This window comes from Symphalangus syndactylus, chromosome 12 (assembly GCF_028878055.3).
Source record: "Symphalangus syndactylus isolate Jambi chromosome 12, NHGRI_mSymSyn1-v2.1_pri, whole genome shotgun sequence".
NCBI classification, from domain to species: Eukaryota; Metazoa; Chordata; class Mammalia; order Primates; family Hylobatidae; genus Symphalangus; species Symphalangus syndactylus.
In genome coordinates, this window is record NC_072441.2 from 119,886,907 (window position 1) to 119,909,752 (window position 22,846).

General features: G+C 43.3%; 1 protein-coding gene across 1 annotated transcript in view; it reads left to right on the forward strand.

The window, feature by feature from the left end:
- Positions 1-22,846, forward strand: part of LOC129469061 (tenascin-N) — a 72,748-nt gene that overhangs the window by 16,566 nt on the left and 33,336 nt on the right. Inside the window, exons 6-9 of the mRNA XM_055255231.2 lie at positions 1,094-1,183; positions 9,636-9,899; positions 13,060-13,326; positions 13,975-14,238. Coding sequence (XP_055111206.1) covers positions 1,094-1,183; positions 9,636-9,899; positions 13,060-13,326; positions 13,975-14,238 — 885 coding nt within the window. The remainder of the gene's footprint in view (positions 1-1,093; positions 1,184-9,635; positions 9,900-13,059; positions 13,327-13,974; positions 14,239-22,846) is intronic.

Below are 22,846 nucleotides of genomic sequence, written 5' to 3' on the forward strand. Positions count from 1 at the left end.
GGTGTTGGGGACAGGAGGGAACAGAAAGAGAGAGAGAGAGATTGAGATTGGTTTGTTGTGTTGGGGGATGTGGAGGGGGGCAGGGTGCAGTGAACAGGGGTGGCTCCCTGTCTCAGATTTCTGAGCTAATGCTGCCAAGAGCTGGAGCTCAAATGGCTGCTAAGGAAACAAGGCTGCAGGGATGGATCAAGTTTGGCAGTGCTTGAAGTCTGTACAATTCCAGGGCTCTTTTTTAAGAAAAGTAATACGCAATCATGAATACCCAATCAGGTACAAGGCCTTGGAATGGGCCTGTCAAAGTGTGGGGCTTATTAGCTTCATGGTAAATTCCCTCCTGGAGCCTTGTTCTGCTGTCCACTCCTTGAGTTCTGTCTTGACAGGACATTTTGGGGTTCTTAGTGTTTGTGGAGTGCAGAATGAGGGTGTGTGCCTCACACGAGCTTCTGTTCGTCTGCATTTTACCACCAGAGTCTGAATATTTGTGCCCAAGGGACAATAATTCTAGTTGCTTCTACAGAGAAATAACTTTTTTTTAAAAAAGGGCTGGGCATAGTGGCTTACGCCTGTGGTCCCAGCTACTTAGGAGGCTGAGGCGGGAGGATTCCTTGAGCCCAGGAGGTTGAGGCTACCGTGAGCCGTGATTGCACCACTGCACTCTAGCCTGAGTGACACAGTGAGATCCTGTCTCAAATAAATAGGAAAAAATTAGGCTAAATGTCACAATGAGGAGAGATGCTTTGGAAGGAAAAGGGTTGCTGGGAGCAGAAACACATTTGGTTCTATGAATAATATTGGGAAATAAGTGCTAGGTGGCCCAGTGAAGAACCAGAGAACATTGGAAATGCATTTCAATTGCCGTCATCTCATTTGCTCTGACGCCCTACTCCCATCCCCAGCCTGTAAGCCCCCTCAGTGACACCTCATGTTCTACTGCACCTGCAGGGCTTTATTCGCCTGCAAATACAGATTTGTCTTTGGAGGAGGAAGCATAACCCCTCATCTTCCCTCACGGGAGAAATCCCAGAGAGGAGTAGTGCTGGGGAGAGGGGTCTGGAGCCTGCACTCACATCCTGCGCTGCCTGCTTGTTTCCAGGTCTGCACCCAGGGACCGAGTATAAGATCACGGTGGTACCCGTGAGAGGAGAGCTGGAGGGCAAGCTGATCCTTCTGAATGGCAGGACAGGTGAGAGCTACTTGGAGGCACCATGGGCATTTAATCATGTTTGCATTCTCACAGTTTTCTTGGCTGACTCCTCTCTGGATAAGAATTCTGGGATTTGCAGACAGGCGGGGTGGCTCACGCCTGTAATCCCAGCACTTTGGGAGGGCAAGGTGGGCGGATTACCTGATGTCGGGAGTTCGAGACCAGCCTGACCAACATGGAGAAACCCTGTCTCTACTAAAAATACAAAATAAGCTGGGCGTGGTGGCGCATGCCTATAATCCCAGCTACTCGGGAGACTGAGGCAGGAGAATTGCTTGAGCCCGGGAGGCGGAGGTTGTGATGAGCCGAGATCGTGCCATTGCACTCCAGCCTGGGCAACAAGAGTGAAACTCCATCTCAAAAAAAAAAAAAAAAAAAAAAAAAAAAAAAAAAAAAGGAGAGAATTCTGGGATTTGCATCTAGAGAGAGTCTATCCCTTTATGTACTGATGTCTATTTCTGGGCAGGGAAAGGGAAGCAAACTTTTCCTATTTCAAATTTTTCTTGCCATTGAAAATCTCTCCCAGGGTCTTGGAGTCAAGGGACAAGACCGTGTCTGACACCCTTCTGCTTATTTTAATAGCTTCTATCACTGCTTTGTTTTTAAGGCATTTATTATCTAGGACATAGGCACATAGCTCCTTATTCCCTAAAGACAAGTGATCTATAATTTTCTTCTTGCCACACCTGTGTTTTTTCCTGATGACCACACTCAGTAGACTCCTCTAAAATGTCAAAAGATATTAAAAACCCTCACATGGGAGTAGTGGTATGTTGTCATCTGTGTATTGAGAAAATATATAATGATAAAAGGTTACAAATCAGTCATATTTGACAATAAGTTTGTAATTTATTAATCAGAACAGAATTTGAAAACATGGTAGGCATACATATGAGATATCCTAGGTAACTTTTAGTTTTTAAACTATGCTTGAGCCCATATTGAATTGTGAACTTCCTCATTAACTCTGTGCTCCTGCCTTCCCCATGCTGGAAACCTGTGATCTAGAACATAGTGCCACTCGGGGAGACTAATCCTTGGAGCTGGTAAAGAAGGAGTCTTTGAGTTTTGAGTCTTCCTTGAAAAGTTTTTTAGTTCTTTCCAATCCAGTCCTGGAAATAGCTGGTTATGGTGGTGAGAATAAGGGGTGAGATGTTGTGAGAATTGAATTCACTATTTCAGCTGCCTAACAGATTGCTTATCTGCAGTATGAAACAGTTATAGTTGGGCATTTATAATGGAGAACATATAACTTAATTTACAAACTAGACAATGTAGACTGTACAGTCTGCCTAAATAGTGGACTAGGGAACTGTTTTAATGAGTTGGAAAATGGTAAGTACTTCTGTGCTTTCAGCGGCATTCCCTGTAGTTGTGAATTAATTGAGAGCTTACTGAGTGCCAGGCATTATAATCACTAAGCACTTTTTATGAATATCTCATTTAGTTCTCACAGCAATCCAATGAAGTAGATACTATTATTATTTCTCTGCCATATATAAGAAAACTGGAGAAGTTAAGCTCAAGATTGCCCAGCCAGGAAAGGACAGAGCTGGGATTTGAACCCAGGATACCCAAGTCTAAGCCTTTGGGCTTAGCTACTGCAAACCAAAAAGTACCTGAGATAGGCCTTAATCAACTTAGAAGTATATTTTTCCAAGGTTAAGGATATGCCTGGGAGAAAGAAACATGGAATCACAGAAACCATCTGTGGTCTGTACCTTTCTCCAAAGATGATTTTGAGGACTTCAATATTTAAATGGGAAAAGTGGGCTGAAGAGGAAATAGGGAGGGTATGATAATTTCCATGTTGGAAGAGAAAGGAGCACGTAGGGGGATAGTCAATTATGTGTTGAGTACATTTGCACTTTTCACAGGATAAGGTGAACATGGAGTAGCTACCTGTGGAGATATTTAACCTTTTATCTGTAGCCTGCGTAGGAACAAAAGGAAAGGCAGCTTCTTGCATAACTCAGCTTTCAGCTTTATTTTTTCCTTTTGGCAGAGTGAATTGGGGTCCCGAGTTTTTATTTTCCTTTCACACTACAAAGCTAAAGTGCTTCCCACTTTTACCCTCCTGTAAGAGATAAACACTTTTTCTTCTCTTACACAGTCAACACAACACAGAACATTTCCACCTCTGGAAGTGATTTTTCCTCATACACCAGGGAGTTTTCCATCAGACACCAACTGGGTGTTCTATAATTCAATTTATATCTGACATTGTCTCCCTGGAAATAGCCTCAGATCCCACAAGTTAAAGGCCCAGTGCCACAAGAATTTCCTCACTTCAGATGCCTGTCGCAGTCCCCAGGTTAGGACCTGTACTTCTGACCAATCAGCTATAAACTAGGGGTTCTTATGACTCCCCTCCTTGAGTTCCATTAATTTGCTAGAGCAGCTAACAGAACGCAGGGAAACACTTTACTTACGTTTACCTATTTAGTATAATAAAGAATATTACAAAGATCCAGGTGAAGAACCAGATGGAAGAGATGCATAGTTCAAGGTACGTGCTTCCATGGCCTCTGTGGGTGTGCCACCCTCCCCAAACCTCCACTTGTTCAGCAACCAGGAAGCGCTCTGAACCCAGTCCTTTTGCGTTTTCATGGAGACTTCATTATATAGGAATGATTGATTACATCATTGGCCACTGGTGATTAACTCAATCTTTAGCAACTGTGAGCGCCTCTCTCCCCCTTGTTGGGGGGTGGGCAGGTGGGGCTGGTAGTTCCAATCCTCTAATCACAAGGTTGGTTCCCTGGCAACCACCCCCTTTCTGAGGCTATCCAGGAGCACCCCCCAACCCCTTAGAGCAGTCATCTCATTAACATACAAAAGACATCTCACTTTGGAGATTCCAAGGGTTTTAGGAGCTGTGTGCCAGGAATCAGGGAACCAAAACCAAATATGTGTTTCTTATTATAATCATAACATCACACCTCCCATCCTTCTTGCCCATTATTTGTGGTTAATTTTCATACTGTTTGCTTCCTAACTGAAAATTTTTCTATGATTCCTCACTGACTGAGGAGGAAGCATAACGCTTTTATCTTGGCCTCCATGGCCCATCCAGCCTGGGCCATTGTTATTCTCATTACATCCCCAGGGAAAGCCTTCCTGTAGCCAGACTGTTCGTGGGGTTTCCTAACAGAAGGCTTATCTCTGCAAGTGGGTTTCTGTTGTTACATAGCCTAGAAAACCCTTGCTATTATTTCTAGCCACAAATTAATTTAATTCAACAAACATTTATTGCAGGATATATCTGGGCCAAAGAGACCTGGTCCCTTTAAAAATTTCCAGAGCTGATAAGCCATGGTCCTTGTCCTTCAGGGGATCACAGCAATAATGTGACGTATCCTTCCAGGCTGTGCTCAAACAGTTTCTCCACTGCAGCCAGATTTGCTTCTGAGGTCTGAGAGCATTTAATCACATATGGCCTTGAATTGCTAGTTAGCCTTTCACATATACTGGAATGTTGCTACTCAAAAGTGTTTTTATTGTCAATTATATCCTAAAACAAGGATAGAATATTTTATTGGGTTGCAAATAAATTTGTGTCATGTGTTTTACCAGCATAAAAAAGAAAAAGACACTGTAATTTATAGGGTCAGGAAGCACTCTTAAACCTGGCTAGACTGTTAATTAATTTAAGGGAAAAGAAGAATCTCTGTTTTCTCCAAACGTTTTGCATCCCACCAGGTGGAAAAGGATGCTGGAACTTAAGAACAGCCTGAGCATGTGCAGGGAGGAAACGAGGAAGTGACACCGTTCAGGGATTTTTCATGTAACGAGGCACCCAGGGTAACTCATACCATGACAGGGAAATGGTTTACTGAAATTCCTCACCCTGTTACCCAACACACTCAAAGTGCGCTGGAACACCTTCCAGAAAGGCCAGCCTCAGAAGCAGGTCAGCTTCAGGAGCAGCAAGCATACGCCAGGCCGGTGTCTCTGGGGGGTTGGCAGGGGGAGTGTCCCTGGCCTTCTGCATCATACCCTGACAGCTATGCTCCCCATTGAATGAAAAGAAAGGGAGGCTACTGAGAGGTGATGTCATTCTTTTGTCCTCTGTTTGTAAAATGAAGAGTTGGACTAAATGAGTTTAAAGTCCTTTCTCTTTTCTTATGATGATGGTATTCTGTTAATAGCTTCTTGCTTTTCCCTGGCGTGTATAAAACAAAGCATGCTTGCTTTGTTGTAATTTCACAAGCTCCCATGCACAGCAGAGGTTATATCCTAGAATATTCACTTGTCATCAATTTTCTCAGAACTTTCCTCCTTAGACTATGCTGTGAAATAGCAGTTTTGCTTTTCTTAATATCTTTTTCACTTTTTACTGATTTCCAAACACAGTGTTCCATTTGAAATGGCTTAGCCCCTAAAACTTTGGAAACTCCTTCATGTCCTAGGCTGGGCTCCTGTCACCATTCAGAACTCCTGTCTGATACACAGCCACCAACACACACATTGAGCATCTGGACAACAGCAACAATCTCTATCATTTGCGCGATCACTGTATTCTAGTGGGCTTCTGTATACTGTGAGACTTTGTAAATATTATCTCTGGTCCTTATAATATCAATAGGATTGCAAGCATTATTATTTCCATTTACATATGAGAACACTGAGGCCTACAAAGTTGAGGAGACTCAGGGCGAGCTAATGAACAGCTAGCTGGCACAACTTAGGTTCACTTGAAATCAAAGTCAATAACCTTTTTAGAAGCAAAGCTGGAGGACAATAGGAAGAAGGGTTGACCTCTCTGAGTGCATTTTCTACAAACGGTGCCTTTTGGATAATTTTGTTGCCACAATGGAAAGACATTAGAGGAGGTCTGTGAAAACAAGAGTACAGAACGTGTAGGTATTGTGGTCTCAAGGCACCTCTTCCATGAACCCACCTTCAAATCAATGACACAGGTCCTGCCCCCGTGTCTTCCTCCCCCAAGCTTGTTTCTCATAGATTTTACATCCCATCAGTTCCATCTTATGTTGCACCAACTGGGAGATTCACAGGTGGACATTGTGAGTGGAGAAACCTGTTCCTAATGCCTGTGACTATGTGCTCAAGTGTGGACATGGGCTTTTGGATGTTACAGCCTAGACTGGAGACAGCCATTCCCTACTCAACCCTGTGGCAAATCTTGTCATAAAGTGGGATAAGCTTTCCTGATGTGAACAGAGCTTCTAATAAACCTCCTCCATATACTGTGCTCAGGTCTTGCAAATTAGATCTCTTTGAAGTGAAGTGCACCTTTATTCTAACTAACATATGTACTCACAGGCAAGTCCCACCTATCCAGTTTTACAAACCTTACCTTACATCTCATTGACCTTGAATGTCCCTGAGAAAGGTCCCACAGGGGCTGCTAGTGTCCAGCAGTTGGGAAGTTCCAGCCTGGGGAGGATGTTGGGGCCACGGTGGGGAGAGCCTGTCTTGTAGTAGAGGCTACAGCTGTGGCTCATCTGTGATTTAGCCAGCTGCTGCAGCTGCTGAAAGCCTTCCTTGCATGGAAAAACTATTTCATAATCTCCAGATCCCTTTTTGGTAGAAAGAGGTTTCAGTCTTGCAAAGCTGGCCTCTTCCAGCAATGTGGCCTATCATGGGGGTCCCATCTCTGAGGCCTTCCTCCCATTCCTGTGACTCAGCACCTGATCCCCATCGGGGGAATGGTCAAGGAGAGCAAGCTCTGTGAAGAGCCCCTTCTGAGTTGAGTTGCTGTGGTTAGGGAACTGAGAGAAAAGGGAAGGCAGGGGGCCAAGAGCTGTGACTAGCACTGTGAGGTTGGAGAAGTCACATCTCCTCTCTTAAACCTCTTTAAACCTCCAGGTCTCCTATAACCCTGGGCATAAAATGATTCAGTTTTACCTTCCTACTCTTCATACCCAAGATGCTGTTTCCTGGTTCTTCTCCATCCCTTGAGTGCTCTGGGACTGCTGGGGGAGAAAGGAGCCACAGGGCTGGTTGCTGCTTCCTCTTTCCACCCATGTGGACGTGATGGATCTTTCCTTTATTTATTTACATTTATTTATTTATTTATTTATTTTGAGACTGAGTCTTGCTATGTCACCTAGGCTGGAGTGCAGTGCGTGATCTCAGCTCACTGCAACCTCTGCCTTCCAGGTTCAAGTCATTCTCGTGCCTCAGCCTCCTGAGTAGCTGGGATTATAGGCATGCACCACCCCGCCCGGCTAATTTTTTGTATTTTTAGTAGAGATGGGGTTTTGCCATGTTGGCCAGGCTAGTCTCGAACTCCTGGCCTCAAGTGATCCACCCAGCTTGACCTCCCAAAGTGCTGGAATTACAGGTATGAGCTGTTGTGCCTGGCTATGATGTATTTTTCAATACACACAGGCAGCACCAACCCCACAAAGCCACAGGCCTCTGCTGTGGGTCCCGGAAGCAGTGGTAGCAAGCACCGATCTGGGGCAGGGAGATGAGGTGGGAGGCACTGCTGGGACCTGGGGTTGTACAGATGTGGATGCTTTTGAGAAGGTGAGGGCCATGAACTTCAAGAGCAGGACTGCTAGAGTGTTCTTGCTCGCTTCTTCCTGCATCCTTAGTTTTCCATTTCCGCTTTGCCACTAATTTCTCCAGATAGAGATATTGGTTTTGGATGGCTCTTGTCGTCTCTTCCCTATGACATGCAGGATCATGTCTTGCACAGAAAGTTGTAACAGGATGGGGAGAGAGTTCTCTCTATCGTTGCACTCTTTTCCTTGACTGTCCTCTTAGAGCCTGCTGGAGCCTCCAGAGGCCCTGGCCATGGGGTCAGACAGTGGGTGCCTGCATCCTAATTGTCCACTCTGTCATTCCTGGAGGCCCACAAGTGGCAGACTATTGTGAGACCATTGGCTCCGAGCTCGCAGTGCCAGTCACAGTGAGATTATTGTCTCACAAGGCAATAGTTCAAGACCAGTTTCTCTCTCTAGTTACTGTCTATTACTGCTGCTGGATTTCAGGTCACAGTAAACTTTCAGTTCACACTTTACTTTATTTATAATTTATTATTAGTTTCAAAGGAAAATGCTATTGATAGTGCTGCTTAGGACATAGAGGTATAAAGTGGAAATGTATAGTCTTAGATAAGAATGAGTTCAAATCTTGGCTCTACCACTTAATGTATCCAAAAGCAAACTCTTGGTCCTCTTCCTCTCCCCACTCCCTACTGCAAACACTTCCCTCCCTCAGATATCCCTGTCTCTATAAATGGCCACTCCATTTTGCAAATTACTCGGGCCCCAAGCCAACAAATCATTCATTGTATCCCATATTGAATCCATCAGCAGATTATGACAGCTTTACCTTTGAAAGCTCCAAAGCCAGCCTTCCCCGTGACCGTTATTACTGCTGCAGTGGCCTGCACCCCCTCCATCTTGCATATACACCACTGAAGCAGCCTCCTGGGTGACCTTCACTCTCGGTTCGCTAGAGCCAGTATTATCCTCAGAAGCCAGAGGGATCCTTTGATAGCCCAAGTCAGATCAGGTCATTCTTCTTTTCAAAGCCCCCAGAGACTTCTCATGTTACTTAGTGTAAAAGACAATGTCATTACAATGGCCTTCAAGGCCATCCATAGTCCACTGTCCCTCTCACTTCCCTGGCCTCCCCTCCAGCTGCTTGACTTAACTCTGTCTAGATGCACTGGCCTCCTTGCTGTTGCTTGAATACATGAAGCAGGACCTTGGGTTAGCAGGGACATGTGTAAAAGGAAAAATGAGAGATTTTCTAAGGTCATGGGCTCAGGATATGTTCTTGGGAAGCACAGTCTCTAGGACACAGCTGGCATATTGTTCTGGGTTAGTTCTTTTTGAATATAAACTCCACATTGGTGGGGATATCTGACTGTTTTCTTCATTGTTAACTCTTAAATGTCATTACATTCCCTGGCACATAATGGATGTTCAGTGAAGTGCTGTTGAGTGAATGAAGTGAGTTTTGGAGATTTGTATTTGAAAAGAGAGAGAGGTGCATGTGTAGATAAACGTGCCAGGTCTGGAACTGTAATTTGGAAGGAATGAATAGGGGAGGTGATGTTGTTTTGATTTGAGGAGAGCTAGGGAGGGGAATGATGACTCTTCTTGAATACTTGCTGGTTGGTCTTCTGGAAGGGGAATTAGATGTATTCTCTCTGTCTACCTAGGGCAGACAATTGGAAGGAGTTACATTTGAAGGAGTTTTCTCTAATATGTTCAGTAGTATGAAAATGGAAAATGGAATGGATTGTGTTGTCTATTGGAGAGTGCTTTCTTAGTTTAGGGTTCAAGCAGAAGCCAGTTGTCCACCTGTCACTGATGACGGAGAGACCCCCTTGCATTGCATAAACTATTGAACTAGGTCACCCAGGTGAACTATATCTTTAACAATCTATGATCTTGACCAACCAACTGGTTTCTCTGATTTTTCTTTCTCATGTGTTTTTATGAAGAAATTGACAGTCCAACCAATGTTGTCACTGATCGAGTGACTGAAGACACAGCAACTGTCTCCTGGGACCCAGTGCACGCCGTCATAGACAAGTATGTGGTGCGCTACACCTCTGCTGATGGGGACACCAAGGAAATGGCAGTGCACAAGGACGAGAGCAGCACTGTCCTGACGGGCCTGAAGCCAGGAGAGGCATACAAGGTCTATGTGTGGGCTGAAAGGGGCAACCAGGGGAGCAAGAAAGCTGACACCAATGCCCTCACAGGTAACAGAAGGACGGGAGCATAAATAGGTTTCCTCATGGCAGGGAGAAGGTTGATTTTTGAATCAGGAGGTCATTGCTCACCTGGCATCAGCTCTTTTGTTTGCAGGAGTGGGGAGGAGGGTTGCAAAACCAATTTTGATTTTCATAATTATATATTTTTTTCCTTTTTAACATCAAACAAAAGAGATCAGCTTTTTCACTTGATGCAGAAGGTCATACTTATTTGAGTTGGAATTCCGTATGCAATCCCCTCAGAATAGGGTAACACTTTCTAATTTTCATTTTTTAGATGTGAAAACTCAAAACATTGGGCTAACAGTGAATTTGAATGCTTATCTCATTTTGCAGTGGCTGTACAGGCACTTTGCATATAATCTGGAGCTCTCTTTTAGACCGTGGAAACAGTTTGCATCCTGAGTCAACATTTACTAAATGGAGCAATTCTTCCTTTAAGCTTTCAGAAGCCATGAGGGTTCTCATACTTCACCCAGTCATTCTGCTCAATTTGTGCCTGCAGGGGTCCTGGGACTATACTGGGACATAGCCCAGCCATTTTTTCTGCTTAAATCCTCTCCTGGTGCTTCTCTGAATTTAGAGCAGCCTGATCCTGGTGCCCGCATGAGGTTCCAAAACAGCTGGCAGGAAATCAGAGGGAAAGGCTTCACTTATTGTTTGCATTCTGTTCTGGACAGTCACTGAGTATAGAGATTCTCAGAGAAGCAGAGAGGTGGTTAGGAATATGGTTTCGGAAGATTGACTGTCCAGGTTTTAACCCCAGCTCTGCTATTGACTAGCTGAGTGGCTTTGAGCAGGTTACTTTACTTCCGTTCCTGTTTCTTATGGCATAAGTGAGAGCAATGATTTTTTAGAATGTTAGTCAGTATTTGGCTCTTGAAAGATTTCGTGGTGCACAGCCTCCTAGATCCATGTGGGCCTCAATAGTTGACCTCTTCTTCAGGGGAGCAGAGAAGATATTGACAGTAAGGATGGTGATATCTAAATCTGTTTAAAGTCAAAGTCAGCAAATTTCTGTAAAGGGCCAGATAGTAAATATTTTTGGCTTTGGGGGTCCAACAGTCTCTATTGCAATTACTTAACTCTGCCATTGGAGCGTGAACACAGCCACAGACAATGATGTGTAAATGGACTGGTGTGACTGTGTTCCGATAAGACTTTATTGATAAAGATTGGCAGTGGATCAGATTTGGCCTGTGGGTTGTAGATTGCCCCTCCTGGTTTACATTACACGTGACTCCCTGTTTACGAGGATTTTGAGTGTCGTGAAAAGAAAGAGCATTTGGGTCAGCATTTTTGTTTGTTTGTTTGTTTTGTTTTGTTTGAGACAGAGTCTCACTCTCTCACCCAGGATGGAGTGCAATGGTGCGATCTTGGCTTACTGCAACCTCCACCTCCCGGGTTCAAGCGATTCTCCTGCCTCAGCCTCCCAAGTAGATGGAATTTCAGGCACTTGCCACCACGCCCAGCTAATTTTTGTATTTTTAATAGAGACAGGTTTTCACTGTGTTCCCCAGGCTGGTCTCGAACTCCTGAGCTCAAGCAATCCACCCGCCTCGGCCTCCCAAAGTGCTGGGAAATACAGGTGTGAGCCACCACGCCCGGCCCATTTTTAAAACAAAGGAAGTTGGAATAGAGAAGAACCTTCCCTTTTCTTAGGTGGTGGTGGTGTAAGCAGCAGGGAGCCTCTAGGGGGGTGGCATTGCCACTGGGAAGGGGTCAGACCAGAGCTGAGCTCTGGGGGCATAAACATGAAGGACGTGGTTCACACCCGTATGGCATTCACGATCCTCTGGGTAGAGAAGACAAGTTAAAAAGATAAAGCACAGTGAGTTATGTTCTAGAGCAAACAAATGTCCCTGGAGCTATGGGAAACTGAAGAAAGGGGACCTACCACAGACTAGGACAGGATAGGGGTCATGCAGGCTGTGGGAGGAGGTGACACCTGAACAAAGCCTGGAAGGACGGGTGGGAGTTAGCAGTGGAGGCAGCATATGCAGAGGCTAAGGTGTGAGAATATGACAGGTTAGGTCATCTCAAGGGGTTTTTATGGAGGGCCAGTCTGTGTGTTTGGTGCACTAGTGAAGGATGAAGCCAGCTCAGAATCCTGGGTGCTAAATCATTTGTCCTCATGTCAGATGTCTGTGGTGCATGCTGAACTCTCCTCCCTAGGGTGAGTCACTGCATGTGGCTGTGCGTTCCACCATGCTGGCCTGTCCCTCTTGGCAAGTGGTCCTGTGCAGATATGAAATGCAGGTGCTGTCACAAAAAGTACAGCCTTTTTTGAGGAGGTAATTTCTAAAAGAGGATAATAAAGGCGTGCTAACCATACACACAATTGCTTGGATTTTTGACTCCCTAAGGATGTACATTTTGAGGAGAAAGTGGTATTTTCTGCCTCAAATGCCATTAATAATAACAACTTATATTTAAGCATTTGCTATGCAGTATCTCATTTACTATTCACCATAACCTATGAGGTAGGTAGTGGTATTTCTTTCTTCATAGAGTTGAGGAGACAGACACTTAAATTACACGGCTTGTCCAAAGTTAGCCACCAGGAACAGATGGAGCCCAGGTTCTAACCCACTTTAATCACAGAGAAACCCAGACAGATTCTACAAGTTTGATTCTTTTTATTAGACCAGACTTCAGATACTATCAATTAAAAAGTCTCCCTGGCCACAGATATAGTGTTTTATATGGAAAGAACTGATGGCTACTACTTCTAGGATATTTTTCTTCTCAAAGAACATATTACAGCAGATGCAGAGGTTTATTCAGCATAATTGCTTTCTAATGCAAGGAGTCAGGAACTAGAAGAATATGTTATATAAATCCAGGCTAAAGGAGAAATTTGAATGTGAAGACCAATTATTTTTATCCCAAAGCAACTTCCGGGAAAAGTTTATAGAGTTGATAAAGATGCTGGCTTTGTCTGAAAACTCCACTTCTTATTAAATGTTATTAGCTTATTACTGGAATTTCAGACCATTTGCTTAATTAGACCTTTACATTAACTCAATCATTGACATATTAGAGACTCTGACATTTGTTGAGATTATCATTTTGATTGTGTTCGTGCTGTCTTTATGGAATTAGAGGGTGGTAAAGGCTACATTCTTCTTTCATCTCTCTCTTAAAGAAATTGACAGCCCAGCAAACCTGGTGACTGACCAGGTGACTGAGAATACCGCCACCATCTCCTGGGACCCGGTGCAGGCCACCATTGACAAGTACGTGGTGCACTACACCTCTGCTGACGACCAAGAGACCAGAGAGGTTCTGGTGGGGAAGGAGCAGAGCAGCACTGTCCTGACAGGCCTGAGGCCAGGTGTGGAGTACACAGTGCATGTCTGGGCCCAGAAGGGGGACCGAGAGAGCAAGAAGACTGACACCAACGCCCCGACAGGTAACAAAAGAGAGATGGTCAATTGGAATTGAGTTTTAGCTTGTGGATTTGAATGGGTATGGTATCAAAGGATGTGGCCTGAGCAGAAAGACTTTGCAATTAGAAGGCTTAAAGATGAAAGAAAGACTGAGCTCTCGTGGTGATGGCAGTGGGCTGCTCTTCCCTGACAGTGATGAGCTGTTCATGAGACCATTTGGCCCACTGGAAGGGAGATGTAAAGTCTTATAGTAACAATGCTTTTAGCAGAAGATGGGTACAGGATCTGGTCATTGCAATGCTTGTGATAATATTTTTAGAGTGCTCATCAGTGAAGTAGCCCTTGATAAAATGTTAAGTTAGGAACCCTAAATGTCATGGCAGCTGTTTAATTGGAGGTTGTGATGTGCCATATGCTGCTGAGAAGACATCGTTCCTCCAACATTTTAGGGAAATGAAAGCCAAGAAAGAATGCCTCACTTATAATGATTTCTCCTTTGAAATTCAGAACTAAGGGCTACTTTCTCCTTAGACTCCCAGCGGAGACTCAGGATGAGAATGCCATTGCCTTGTTCTAAAAGAGCTCTGGAAGATGAAAATGATGAAGATGGGGGGATGGATATGTCTTCCATGGCTTCAGAGCTTAAACCTTTCCAAACATTTTCCTTCCAGCCATTGACAGCCCCAAAAACCTGGTGACTGACCGGGTGACAGAGAATATGGCCACTGTCTCCTGGGACCCAGTGCAGGCTGCCATTGACAAGTACGTGGTGCGCTACACCTCTGCTGATGGAGAGACCAGGGAGGTTCCAGTGGGGAAGGAGCAGAGCAGCACCGTCCTGACAGGCCTGAGACCGGGCATGGAGTACACGGTGCACGTGTGGGCCCAGAAGGGGGACCAGGAGAGCAAGAAGGCCGACACCAAGGCCCAGACAGGTAAAGAGTGTGCATTATTGCTGTGCCAATGCCATGCTCAGGGTCTGTCTACGTGGGGTTTTCTTCTCTGAGCTTGGCATAAGGGGGGACTTTATGGAAGAGCAGGTTGATATCCTCCCATAATACATTGTGTACCCCTCACTTCCTTTTACTGGCCTCTCTTAGAATGCCTAAGTGGTGGTCTCCAAACTCTGGTCTTTAAAGATGGCTGGCCACTGCACGTAGTTCTTTGTTCTTTCTTTGCCTGAGTACCTTTGTCATTAACACACTAACTGCTTCTCCTTGACAAGGAGTAAATATTAAGAAGTAACTATCATGCTGTGGGAGCCAGACTTAGGGATTGTGATCAATCCCTTAAGAAAACATTCCTCACCTGTTTAAACCCTTTGCAAGCTTGTTTGTTTTTGTTCCTGCCATCTGAATGAATGTTTTAGGCAGAAATAATCACAGTGTTTCATTAGCTAAAAATAAGCAAATATCTAGTCATTTTTAGTCCCCCAGATGTAATTATGTCTATTTTCATGTAATAGTCCCTACTTCCCTACATGAAGTCTTCTCCTCTCTCTTGGCTTGGGCCACCTGTAGGCCAGCTGCCTGCTCCAGGGAGGGGACACGCACAATTTATCTTGTATTTTCTGCTGTTTACCTCAAGCACTGCTCTTCTAGCTTGCTGTATGCAGTTTCTCACCCATTTATCTTTGGCGTTTCTGGGAGAGGTAAACTGATGAGAGGTGAGGGGTGAGGACGGGGAGAAGTGAAGGGTCAGGAAGGAGGAGAGGTGAAGGGTCAAGGGGAAGGAGAGGTGAGGGGTCAGGAGGAGAAGAGGTGAGGGGTCAGGAGGAGGAGAAGTGAGGGGTCAGGAAGGAGGAAAGGTGAGGGGTCAGGAAGAGGAGAGATGAGGCATCAGGAGGAGGACAAGTGAGGGGTTGGGAAGAGGAGAGGTGAGGGGTCAGTAAGAGGAGAGGTAAGGGTCCTGGAAGAGGAGGGATGAGGGCTCAGGAGGAGGAGAGGTGAGGGGTCAGGAGGAGGAGAGGTAAGGATCCCAGAAGAGGAGAGATGAGGGTTCAGGATGGGAAGAGGTGAGGGTTCAGTAAGAGGAGAGGTGAGGGTTCAGGAGGGGGAGAAGTGAGGGGTTAGAAGGAGGAGAGGTGAGGGCTTAGGAGGAGGAGAGGTGGGGGATCAGGAGGGAGAGAGGTGAGGGGTCAGGAGGAAGAGAGGTGAGGGGTCAGGAGGGGAGAGATGAGGGCTCAGGAGGGGAAGAGTTGAGGGATCAGGAGGGGAAGAGGTGAGGGGTCAGGACGAGGAGAGGTGAGGGGTCAGGAGGAAGCGAAGTGAAGGATCAAGAGAGAATAGAGCCCAGGGGTTAGGGAGGAGGGAGCCGGGAGTCTTGGAAAGTCGTGCTTGACTGTAACAGATGTTCGGGCCTGCCCTGGAGCCTGATGAGTGCTAAAGCTGACTCGGTCATGAAGCACTTCTGTGCTCCTCTTCCACTTGGGTCTCTCACTGTAGGCAAATGCCTGTCTTCCACTGGTCTCTTACTCCCCTTCCTCTGCCAATACATCAGGGGTTCCCCCAGCGCCTCTCTGGTGGGGTCGCCTTACCCCTCTAGGTGGTCCTCTTGGACAGCTTCTAACACAACCCCAGGCCTACCTTGCTGTCTGGGCCCAAGTCTGGTCCATGGAGAACCTGCATGCATCCTTTATCCATTCAACCAGATGCGCAGCTCTTTTGCAATGCTACAGCCTGTCTTTGCTCTGTGTCGGAGCAATCAGCTATTTTCTTACCTCTTAGATATTTTAGCATATGTCAGACACCAGCCCGTATGGTTCCCCAAGCTTTGGGCTTTCTCACCCTCGGCACTATTGCTATTTTGGAGTGGATAATTCTTTGTTGCAGGGGTCTATCTTGTGCATTGTAAGATGTTTAGCAGCATCCCTGATGTCTCCCCCATCCCACACTGAGTTGTGACAACCAAAAGTGTCTCCAGACATTGCTGACTGCCCCTGGTTGAGAACTGCTGCTCTAGGGTATGCAAAACAAAGTCTGTAAGGGATTCCATTGAAAACTGTGTATTCAAGGCTTGGGCCTCACGCATGGGACTCACAGTGTATCTTTTTCCAAATAAATCCCTTCTTCAAGTCCCACCTCATTGGCTTCTCTAACGTCTTTTATAGGGTGAAAATGGTTGGTCAGCCAAGGGTCACAAAACTGTTGTTGATCTTGCCTTGACTGTGGTCCTTCAGGTTGGAATGTAGATATCCATTTTCTTGGGGTTACAGCCTAAAGCAACATGTGTAATAGGACGTATGAGCAAGTGACTTTGGGAAAACGGCTTTTGCAATGAATTATTTAGAACAAAGAAGTGCTAGTTTTTTTTTTGGTGAATGTATTTTTAAGTATCTTCTATGTATGTGGTATGGAGGAGCATAATTTATTGTATTTATAACGTATTAACAAACTAGTGTTAATAATGATAGCTTATGGTCATTGGGCATCTACTCAGTGCTAAGAACTCATAATAGACATTTGTTTCTTTTTTTAAAAAATTGATACCTAATAATATACATATTTATAGGTACATGTGATATTTTAATACATGCATGCAATGTGTGATGATCAAATCAGGGTAATCAGGATATCCATCAGCTCAACATTTGGCATTTCTTTGAGTTAGAAACATGTCAAATCTTCTCTTCTAGCTATTTTGAAATGTACAATAAATCATTGTTAACTGTAGTCATCCTACTGTGCGATCAAACACTAGAACATATTTCTTCTATCTAACTGTATTTTTAAACCCTTAAGCCAACCTGTGTTCATTCCCTTTACCCCTACACTTCCTAGCCTCTGGTAACCATCATTTTATTCCCAACTTCCATGAGATCAATTTTTTTAGCTCCCACATATGAGTAAGAACATGCAATATTTGTGTTTCTGTACCTGGCTTATTTCGCTTAACATAATAACCTCCAGTTTGATCTGTGTTGCTGCAAAGGAAAGGATCTTATTCCTTTTTATGGCTGAATAGTATTCCATTGTGTGTGTATATGTGTATATATATATATTATATATATATATATATATATATATATATAATATATATATACATACATACATATATATATATCAAAATTTCTTTCTCTATTCATCCACTAGTGGACAGTTAGGTTAATTCAGTATTTTGGTTATTATGAATAGTGCTGCAGTAAACATGGCCATGCAGATATCTCTTTGATATATTGATTTCCTTTTTTTTGGATGTTTACTCAGCAGTGAGGTTGCTGGATCATATGGTACATCTATTTTTAGTTTTTTGTGGAAACTCCATGCTTTTACTCATAGTGGCTGTACTAATTGCCATTCCCACCAGCAGTGAACTAGTATTCCCCTTTCTCCACATCCTCACCAGTACCTGTTATTGTTTGTCTTTTTGACAATAGCAGTTTTAACAGGGATGAGATGATATCTCAATGTGGTTTTGATTTGCATTTTCCCTGATGATGTTGAACATTTTTCCATAAATGTTTGTTGGTCATTTGTATGTCTTCTTTTGAGAAATGTCTATTTAGATCATTTGTCCATTTTAAAATAAGATGATGATGATGATTGTTATTATTTTGCTATTGAGTTGTTTGAACTCCTTATGTATTCTGTTTATTAATACCTTATCATAAAGACAGCTTGCAGATAGTTTCTACCATTATGTAGGTTGTCTCTGCATTCTGTCGATTATTTCCTTTGCTGTGCAAAAGCTTTTTAGCTTGATGTATTTCCATTTGTCTATTTTTGCTTTTGTTGCCTGTGCTTTTGCAGTCTTACCCAAAATATCTGCCTAGACAAATATTCTAAAGTGTTTCCCCAATGTTTTCTTCTGTAGTTTCATAGTTTCAGGTCTTACATTTAATTCTTTAATCCACTTTAATTTAATTTTTGAATAAGGTCAGAAATAGAGGTCTAGTTTTATTCTTCTGCATATGGATATTCAATTTTCCTAGAACTATTTATTGAAGAGCCTGTTCTTTCCCCACTGAATGTTCTTGGTTACTTGTCAAAAATCAGTTGGCTGTAAATATGTGGATTTATTTCTGGGTTCTCTATTCTGTTCCATTGTGTCTATGTATCTGTTTTTATGCCAGTACCATGCTGTTTTGGTTACTATAGCTTTGTAGTACATATTAGAGTCAGCTCGTGTGATGCCTCCAGCTTTGTTATTTTTGCTCAGGATTTCTTTGGCTATTTGGGGTCTTCTGTGGTTCCATATTAATTTTAGAATTGTTTTTTCTAGGCTGGGTGCAGTGGCTCATGCCTGTAATCCCAGCACTTTGGGAGGTCAAGGTGGGCGGATCATTTGAGGTCAGGAGTTCAAGACTAGCCTGGCCAACATGGTGAAACCCCGTTTCTACTAAAAATACAAGAAAAAAAAAAAGGGCTGGGTGCGGCAGCTCACGCCTGTAATCCCAGTACTTTGGGAGGCCAAGGTGGGTGGATCACCTGAGGTCAGAAGTACGAGACCAGCCTGACCGACATGGTGAAACCCCGTCTCTACTATAAATACAAAAATTAGCTGAATGTGGTGGCAGGTGCCTGTAATCCCAGCTACTTGGGAGGCTGAGGCAGGAGAATCGCTTGAACCTGGGAGGCGGAGGTTGCAGTGAGCCAAGATCACGCCATTGCACTCCAGCCTGGGCAACAAGAGTGAAACTCCGTCTCAAAACAAAAGCAAAAAAAATTAGCTGGGCATGATGGTGCATGCCTATAATCCCAGCTACTGGGTAGGCTGAGGCAGGAGAATCACTTGAACCCAGGAGACAGAGGTTGCAGTGAGCTGAGATCATGCCACTGCACCCCAGCCTGGGAAACAGAGCGAGACTCTGTCTCAAAAAAAAAGAAGAATTGTTTTTCTAAAGAATGTCATTGATATTTTGATACAGATTGCATTGAATCTATAGATTGCTTTTGGTAGTACAATTTTTTTCCAATATTCTTCCCATTCATAAACATAGGATATATTTCCATTTTTTTGTGCCATCTTCAATTTCTTTCATCAGTGTTTTATAGTTTTTCCTTGTAGTGATCTTTCACCTCTTTGGTTAAATTTATTTATGGATGTGTTTTTAAAAGTAGCTATTGTAAAAGGGATTGCTTCCTTGATTTTTTTTTTTTTTTTTTTTTTTTTTTGCTAGTTCATTGCTGGTATGTAGAAACACTACTGATTTTTAAATGCTAATTTTGTATCATGAAACTTTATTGAATTTATCTGTTCTAAGAGTGTTTTGCTGGAGCTTTTTAGGGTTTTCTGTATATGAGATCATGTTATCTGCAAACAGGGACAATTTGGCTTCCTCTTTTTCAATTTGGATGCACTTTATTCCTTTCTGTTGCCTAATTGCTCTGGCTAGGACTTCTAGTACTATGTTGAATAAGAGTGGTAAGAATGGTCATCCTTGTCTTGTTCTGGTTCTTAGAGAAAAGCTTTCAGTTTTTCCCCGTTCAGTGTATTGTTAGCTATGGGTTTGTCTTATATGGCCTTCAGTGTGTTGAGGTTTGCTTCTTTTATATCTAGCTTGTTGAGGGTTTTTATCGTGAAATGTTGTTGAGTGTTATCAAATGCTTTTTGCATCTATTGAGATGATCGTATTTTTTTATTCTTCATTCTGTTTATGTGATGTGTCACATTTATTGATTTGTGTATGTTGAACTATTCTTGCATCCCTGGAATAAATCTCACTTGTATCCTCTTGCTGAATTGATCTCTTTTTCTTTACATAATATCTCTCCTTTGCCTCTTTTTATACTTTTGACTTAAAAAATCTGTTTAATCTCATATAAGCATAGCTACTCCTGTTTGCTTTTGGTTTTTGTTTACATGGAATATCTTTTTACATCCTTTCACTTTGCATCTGTATGTGTTTCCACAGGTGAAGGAAGATTCTTGTTGGTAGCACATAAGTGGGTCATTTTTTAAAGATCCATTCAGCCAGCCTGTTTTTTTTTTTTTTTTTTTTGAGGCAAAGCCTTACTCGTTGTCCAGGCTGGAATGCAGTGGTGTAATCTTGGCTCACTGCAACCTCTGCTTCTCAGAGATTGGCCAGGGGAGAATCAAGTGATTCTCCCACCTCAAACCCCCCAAGTAGCTGGGACTATAGGCATGTGCCACCATGTCTGGCTAATTTTTTTTTTTTTTTTGTATTTTTAGTAGAGACAGGGTTTCACCATGTTGGCTAGGCTGATCTCAAACTCCTGACCTTCAAGTGATCCGCCTGCCTTGGCCTCCCAAAGTGCTGGGATTACAGGCATGAGCCCTATGCCCGGCCTCAGCAAGTCTATCTTTTAAGTGGGGAATTTAATCCATTTACATTCAGGTTATTATTGATAACCTCATTTGTAAATTGTTTTCTAGATTATTTTGTATATCCTTTGTTAATTTCTTCTTCTATTATTATTATTGTGGTTTGGTAGGTTTTTGTAGTACCGAGGCTTGATCCTTTTCTTTCTCCTTTGTGTATCTGCTCTGCCAGTGAGTTTATACTTTTCTATGTTCTCATGATTGTGATTATCATCTTTTTGCTTCCAAATGTAGGACTCCCTTGAGCATTTCTTGTAGATCCAGTTTAGTGGTGATGGGTTCCTTCAGTTTTTCCTTTTCTGGGAAAGACTTCGTTTCTTCCTCATTTCTAAAGAATAGACTTGCTGGGTATGATATTCTCAGTTGACAGTTCCCCGCCCCCTCCCCTTTCAGACTATATCATCCCTTTCTCCCCTGGCCAGTAAGATTTCTGCTGAGAAATTTGCTGTTAGTCTAATGGGATTCCCTTACATGTGACCTAATACTTTTCTTTTACTGTTTTTAGAATTTTCTCTTTGTCTTTGACTATTGACAACTTGACTATAATATACTTCAGGAAGGACCTTTTTGGGGTTGAATCTATTTAGAGACTTGAGCTTCCTAGATCTGAATATTCATATCTCTCCCCAGACTTGGGACATTTTCAGCTATTATTTCATTAAGTAGGTTTTCTATACCTTTTTACATCTCTTTTCTTTCTGGAACTCCTATAATATGAATATTTATTCACTTAATAGTATCCCCTAGGTTTTGTAGGCTTTCTTTACTCTTTTTCATTTTTATTTCTTTTTTTTCTCTCACTGGGTAATGTCAAACAATTTATCTTCAAGTTCAGAGATCCTTTTTTCTGCTAGACCAAGTCTGCTGTTGAAGCTCTTCATTATATTTTTAAATTTCGTTCATTGAATTCGTTAGCTGTGTTTCTTTTTTGTGATATCTGTCTCTTCATTGAATTTCTCTTTCATATCATGTATTATTTTTCTGATTTCATCAAATTGTCTATCTGTATTTTTTGAATTTCATTAAGTTTCCTTAAGATCATTATTTTGAATTCCTTTTCTGACAATGTATTGATTTCTTTTTAATTGGGGTCTGTTTCTAGAGAGTTATTATGTTCCTTTGGTGGTGTCATATTTTCTTGCTTTCTTCATGTTCCTTGTGTCCTTGAATTGAGTTCTGTGTATCTGGTGGAACAATTGCCTCTTCTAACCTTTCTAGAGTGGCTTTCTTAGAGAAATACTTTTACCTCGGTTGAATTTTAATGTGCCAGTTGGGAAGGGTGGTTCATTAGGTTCAGTGGTATAGTCTTTGTGCAGCTTCTTTAGCTGTGTTTGACATCAGCAATAACTATGGGCATATCAGTGGCCTAGACTACAGAAGTTTGTGGTAGTGGTGGTGGCACTATAGGTTGTTAATGTCCTTGGTAGCAAGGGCTATTGTGGCAAGGGCTATTCTATTCTTATTTTCCCCATAATGGGAAGACTTAGCTGAAAGTCTCCCTCTTGGTGTCAGGTCTGACATGGCATAGAAGCAGCTGCCATGGCACTGGGTTTCCAGTACAGGTGCTCAAAGCAACTGTGGGGCAAGGTCTTACTTAGGCTAAAGGTCTTGTGAACCTATAGTGGCACTTGAGTCTTGGGATGCAGAGTGATCTCTGTGTCAGGGCTGGATATAGGTTGCCTATAGTGCATAGCAGCTTGGCTTCAGGGGGTCAGTTTGTAACTGTAATTCTACCCCTGATGGGCAGGGTGAAGCCCTGGTTTAACTTGGAGGAAGAAGAAGTGCTCTGGAAGTGTGAGACCAGGGTGCAGGATATGGCTGTAATTGCTGTAATTTGGGAACCTGCACCAATAGAGCTCAGTGGCAACTTGGATCCCTAGGGGTGAGGAATTGTGTAGTGGTGATTCTAGATTCTACAATGGTGGGACTTGGCAGTATCCCAGTCTCTGTAAGGCCACATGCAGCAGCAGCAAGCATCCCAAAATAATCAAGCACACTGTTTTTTGGGCTGTACCAGGGCAGGGAGCAGCACAACAATGACTCTACTCCCTGGGAGAAGGGTGTCTCAGGAGCTCAGACTCAAGGGGCCTAGTTCAGCTCTAGGGAAGCAGAATACTAGAGCTGTCTGGCCAGTAGGGTGGGGTGTCTCAGCCAACCATTGCTGTATTTCCCTGGGACCCAGGGTACTATGTCAGCACAGCCCTAGGACGTGCAGCTGTTCAGCTTGGCTGAGGCACTGATGCCCCAGTGGGCAATGTGCCA